Source organism: Anabas testudineus, chromosome 15 (genome assembly GCF_900324465.2).
Source record: "Anabas testudineus chromosome 15, fAnaTes1.2, whole genome shotgun sequence".
Lineage (NCBI taxonomy): Eukaryota > Metazoa > Chordata > Actinopteri > Anabantiformes > Anabantidae > Anabas > Anabas testudineus.
In genome coordinates, this window is record NC_046624.1 from 20,890,469 (window position 1) to 20,896,842 (window position 6,374).

General features: G+C 32.8%; 2 protein-coding genes across 2 annotated transcripts in view; both read left to right on the plus strand.

Moving 5' to 3' along the window:
- Positions 1-4,186, plus strand: part of LOC113158450 (echinoderm microtubule-associated protein-like 6) — a 40,182-nt gene extending 35,996 nt beyond the window's left edge. Inside the window, exons 41-43 of the mRNA XM_026354361.1 lie at positions 159-312; positions 573-673; positions 4,108-4,186. Of these exons, the coding sequence (XP_026210146.1) occupies positions 159-312; positions 573-673; positions 4,108-4,132 (280 nt within the window). The 3' untranslated portion in view covers positions 4,133-4,186. The remainder of the gene's footprint in view (positions 1-158; positions 313-572; positions 674-4,107) is intronic.
- A 1,723-nt stretch (positions 4,187-5,909) lies between these two features.
- LOC113158454 (echinoderm microtubule-associated protein-like 6) overlaps positions 5,910-6,374 on the plus strand; it is a 25,704-nt gene continuing 25,239 nt past the window's right edge. Inside the window, exon 1 of the mRNA XM_026354369.1 lies at positions 5,910-5,963. Within this exon, the coding sequence (XP_026210154.1) occupies positions 5,910-5,963 (54 nt within the window). The remainder of the gene's footprint in view (positions 5,964-6,374) is intronic.

Here is a 6,374-nt window from a genome sequence, read left to right on the forward strand (position 1 = left end):
CATTTGTTCTCTGATCTTTTACAAACTGAACACTCAGATTCATTCTTAATGAAAATAATCTTCTACTTGTTGTTCTAGTAAAATGCAGTACGAGTACTGTTTCCTTATATTGCAGTACTTTAACACTGTGGTATTTCTACTTTCCACGTCTCCCTCAGTGTCCTGGGAGATGAGGTTTTGGGGATTTGGCCTCGAAACGCAGACAAAGCCGACGTGAACTGTGCGTGCGTGTCTCACGCCGGCCTGAACGTCGTCACTGGCGACGACTTTGGATTAGTTAAACTGTTCGACTTCCCCTGCACAGAGAAGTTTGTGAGTCATTTCTCTTTTCTTATTGTCCTACTGACGTTTCCCATGAAGACACCAGCAGTTTGTGCAGGAAGTCATCTTTTATGACCTGGTTTGATAGTGTAGTGGTACGATCGCTGCCCTCTGTGTGGGAGACTGAGGTTCTGTAGGGCAGGACCTCTTGATAACAGTTTGTAACATGATGACTTTTAAAATAAAAAACAACAAGAAATGTTTCAAACAGTGTTTCTTAGTGTTGTTAAGTCTCTGATTTCCTGTTTCAGGCCAAACACAAGCGCTACCTCGGCCACTCGCCTCATGTGACCAACATCCGCTTCTCCCACGATGACAAATATGTGATCAGCACAGGAGGAGACGACTGCAGGTAAAATGATGGTGATGGTGATGACCTCTCCCCCCTGACCTGTAGTGGTGGCCCCCCCTCGCCCAAGCACTTGTTGTGTTTTGAATCCATAGGTCCCTCCTCCTCCTCCTCCTCCTCTTCTTCCTCCTAACCACAACGCTATCGAACCACATAGTCACTGGTAACACTTACTACATGATATGGTAGGAAATAGGTTGTAGTGTTATAGTGTTGGCCACACATAATATGACACAAACCACTCTAACAGTACTATTCTATGAATTTAAATAACTTAAAACTAAACAAAAACTACTGTAAACTACTGTAAACTATACTATAAACTACTATAAACAACAGTAAACTATACTATAAACTACTGTAAACTATTATAAACTACTGTAAACTATACTATAAACTACTGTAAACTATACTATAAACTATTATAAACTACTATAAACTATTATAAACTACTGTAAACTATTATAAACTACAGTAAACTACAAACAACAGTAAACTACTGTAAACTACAGTAAACTATATTATAAACTACAGTAAACTACTGTAAACTACTATAAAGTACAGTAAACTATATTATAAACTACAGTAAACTACTATAAACAACAGTAAACTACTGTAAACTACAGTAAACTATATTATAAACTACAGTAAACTACTGTAAACTACTATAAAGTACAGTAAACTATATTATAAACTACAGTAAACTATATTATAAACAATAGTAAACTACTATAAAGTACAGTAAACTATATTATAAACTACAGTAAACTACTGTAAACTACTATAAAGTACAGTAAACTACAGTAAACTATATTATAAACTACAGTAAACTACCGTAAACTACAGTAAACTATATTATAAACTACTGTAAACAACAGTAAACTACTATAAACAACAGTAAACTACAGTAAACTATATTATAAACTACAGTTAACTACTATAAACAACAGTAAACTACAGTAAACTATATTATAAACTACCGTAAACTACTGTAAACTATATTATAAACTACTGTAAACAACAGTAAACTACTATAAACTACTGTAAACTATTATAAAGTACAGTAAACTACTATAAAGTACAGTAAACTATATTATAAACTACAGTAAACTATATTATAAACTACAGTAAACTATATTATAAACTACAGTAAACTATATTATAAACTACTGTAAACTACTATAAAGTACAGTAAACTACAGTAAACTATATTATAAACTACTGTAAACTACTATAAAGTACAGTAAACTACAGTAAACTATATTATAAACTACTGTAAACTATTATAAAGTACAGTAAACTACTATAAAGTACAGTAAACTATATTATAAACTACAGTAAACTATATTATAAACTACTGTAAACTACTATAAAGTACAGTAAACTACAGTAAACTATATTATAAACTACAGTAAACTACCGTAAACTACAATAAACTATATTATAAACTACTGTAAACAACAGTAAACTACTATAAACAACAGTAAACTACAGTAAACTATATTATAAACTACAGTTAACTACTATAAACAACAGTAAACTACAGTAAACTATATTATAAACTACCGTAAACTACTGTAAACTATATTATAAACTACTGTAAACAACAGTAAACTACTATAAACTACAGTAAACTACTGTAAACTACTATAAAGTACAGTAAACTACTATAAAGTACAGTAAACTATATTATAAACAACAGTAAACTACAGTAAACTACTGTAAACTACTGTAATCTATATTGTAAACTACTGTAAACTACTGTAAACTATATTATAAACTACTGTAAACTACTGTAAACTACTGTAAACTATATTATAAACTACTGTAAACTACTGTAAACTACAGTAAACTACTGTAAACTACTGTAAACTATATTATAAACTACTGTAAACTACTGTAAACTATATTGTAAACTACTGTAAACTATATTATAAACTACAGTAAACTATATTATAAACTACTGTAAACAACAGTAAACTACTGTAAACTACTGTAAACTATATTATAAACTACTGTAAACTACTGTAAACTACAGTAAACTACTGTAAACTACTGTAAACTATATTATAAACTACTGTAAACTACTGTAAACTATATTATAAACTACAGTAAACTATATTATAAACTACTGTAAACAACAGTAAACTACAGTAAACTACTGTAAACTACAGTAAACTACTGTAAACTACTGTAAACTACATTGTAAACTACTGTAAACTATATTGTAAACTACTGTAAACTACAGTAAACTATATTATAAACTACTGTAAACTACTGTAAACTACAGTAAACTATATTATAAACTACTGTAAACTACTGTAAACTACAGTAAACTATATTGTAAACTACTGTAAACTACTGTAAACTACAGTAAACTATATTATAAACTACTGTAAACTACTGTAAACTACAGTAAACTATATTATAAACTACTGTAAACAACAGTAAACTACAGTAAACTACTGTAAACTACAGTAAACTACTGTAAACTACAGTAAACTATATTATAAACTACTGTAAACTACTGTAAACTACTGTAAACTATATTATAAACTACTGTAAACAACAGTAAACTACAGTAAACTACAGTAAACTACTGTAAACTATATTGTAAACTACTGTAAACTACAGTAAACTATATTATAAACTACTGTAAACTACAGTAAACTACAGTAAACTACTGTAAACTACTATAAACTACTGTAAACTATATTATAAACTACTGTAAACTACTGTAAACTATATTATAAACTATTGTAAACTATATTATAAACTACTGTAAACTACTGTAAACTATATTGTAAACTACTGTAAACTACAGTAAACTACTGTAAAACTACAGTAAACTATATTATAAACTACTGTAACTACTGTAAAACTATATTGTAAACTACGTAAACAAACAGTAAACTACAGTAAACTACTGTAAACTTACTGTAAAACTATATTGTAAACTACTGTAAAACTATATTATAAACTACTGTAAACTACTGTAACTATATTGTAACTACTGTAAACTACAGTAAACGAGATTATAAACTACTGTAAACTACAGTAAACTACTGTAAACGACAGTAAACTACTTATAACCTATTGTAAACTATATTAAAAACTACAGTAAACTACAGTAAACTACTGTAAATACAGGAAACTACTATAAACTACTGTAAACTATATTTATAAACTACTGTAAACTACTGTAAACTACTATAAAAATACTGTAAACTTACTGTAAACCTAATATTATAAACTACTGTAACTACTGTAAACTATCTGACCAACTACGTAAACTACTGTAAAACTTAATATTGTAAACTACTGTAAACTATATTGTAAACTACTGTAAACTATATTATAAACTACTGTAAACTACTGTAAACTATATTATAAACTACTGTAAACTACTGTAAACTACCTCTCTTTGTCTGTTTCAGTGTTTTTCTGTGGAAGTGTCTGTAAACTCAGAGACGCGTGATCCAAAGCTCTTTAAACCAACAAGCGGCTCCAGAAGGAAACCGAGCTCACAACAGAACCACTGGACTGGACTTGATTTGACACTGTGCAGTTCAGAGACAGAGGAACGGGACCGAGTTCTGCTCCACAGGAACCCCGCCTCCATCTTCTCGTCGCTGCACACGTCACAAACTGCAACTCACGGAGGAACGTGCAGAAACAAAGAGGAAACATCTGCAGAACTTTGTGATGCGGCGCCGTTTAAAAACACTTATTAAAATATTGTGCTGCAGAACGTCTGGACCGTTTGTGAACGGACTCCGGTCCATGAAGTCACTTTTGTCTTATTAATAACTGGTCCCATCGTGAAGCGGAACCTCTGAAGACGTCCTGCTGCAGTTTCACATCTACAGAAACATTTGAATCGTTTTTCGTTTCAGTCGGCTTCACTGTGTCTGTCGTTGGACATCTTAAGTGCCTTTCTGGATCTTTCTACCTGTGTTTCTTTGGTTTCTTTCTGTCGGCCCGGGTTTCATGGGGTCTCGGTTTTTCAATCCATCATTTTTTGTACTGTGTCTGGTGCTACACTGAGAATGTTTATTCATCCAAAATGGACGAGGAGGAAACAAAAGCACTTTGCTGCTGCTGCTTTTTGTTTTATAAGACATCACGAACATGAGCCCACACAGGAAAACAATATTTATCTAAATGCTATTTATGCTTAATTCAGCCCTGCGGACATGAGGCGTGGATGAGTTTTCTGTGTCTCAACTGAGGAATATTATCTGTTGTGCAACGTGTCAAATGAATGTTTGTGTAAAGAAAAAAAAGAAGCTGCACATCTGATTGTTGACTCACTCACGCCGATATGCACATAACCAACATTTCTTCAAAACGTCACTTTCTCCTGTCTGAAAAGAAAAAATATGAGTTCTCACCACGATTTAGGTGAAATGGTCAGAGAACTGCAGCATTTCTCTAACAACAGATGGAGTTTGAAACAGAGATGTACAAATAGAAATAAATGTCAAGTTCGATAAGCACGTTCCTCTGTTCAGAAACATCCTGACGGACCTGAAACAGCAGATAAACCGCTCTCAGTAAAGAGCTGAGAGGAGTCAGTGAAACCTGTAAATGTTCCAGCAGGAAAACGACCGGAAACCGAACAGAAACACGTTGATCTGCTTCTTTTCAGGCAGCTGATGGTTCAATAAAGACGAACCTCTCAGAGAGGGAAAGTTCAAAGAGCATTGTGAACAGACAAAGTGAGAACAAACATCTGTCTGAAAATGATCCTTCAGGGACAAATGATCTGAATTTGAGCCAAATGAGGAGAAATAATAAATGTGTAAGTGAAGGTTTAAACAGTGAAGTTAAACCGTTTCTCTACAGTTTGTGAGAGTTTTACAGGATTTAAAGGATCCAACTGACAAAGTTAACAGAACCTTTAACTGTATTTCTCCAGCCTGTGGCTTCAGTTTATATCCAGTGAATCTGCTGCAGAGAAAATTATTCATCACGTCTGAATTTTAAGATCTGACATCAAATAAAAACGGATAATTTAACTCGAATATGATAGAAACAGTCGTTCATTTCCACTTTAATTAACTGTTATTAATTAGAATCAGGGCATGAATCCTTTCCCACTGAAACAGGAAGCTGAGTTCATTTTAAACCATCATTGACTCAGTTTTTACAGGTTCAAGATTTCATCATCACATTTTATAAACTAAAGTAACTAAGCTTCCAGGACACTTGTAATGGAGTAAAAGTACAAAGTAACATGTTAAAGTACCTCAGATTATGCCAGTACTTGTATTTCACTACTGGATCTGAGGTGAAACCAGCTGCTGCCTGAAAGATGCAAAAGTTCAACCAAAAAATAAAGTGAATTAACGTTTTATCAAATGTTGTTAGAGTTTAGTTCGAGTCAGCGTTTTACCTGCAGATAATCAACATGTCAGGACGACGACACGTCTCTATTTCTGCTCCTTCTAGAGTTCGAGAAGAACAACGACGTTTCGAAAGTCTTCAGATCACTTTGTGCTGTTGTTTCTCTGGTGAACAGTGTGACGTGCTGGGTGCATGTGTTGTTTATCTGTGACGGCTGCAGACGTACAAAATAAAAAAGTCAGACTAGAAAACAGCAGAAAGAAAAAGCAAACAGCCGCAGTGAACCTGTGTGTTTCTGTGTTTTGTATCAAAATATTCAGCAGCATGAAGTGATTTATTTTTCAATCCCATGATG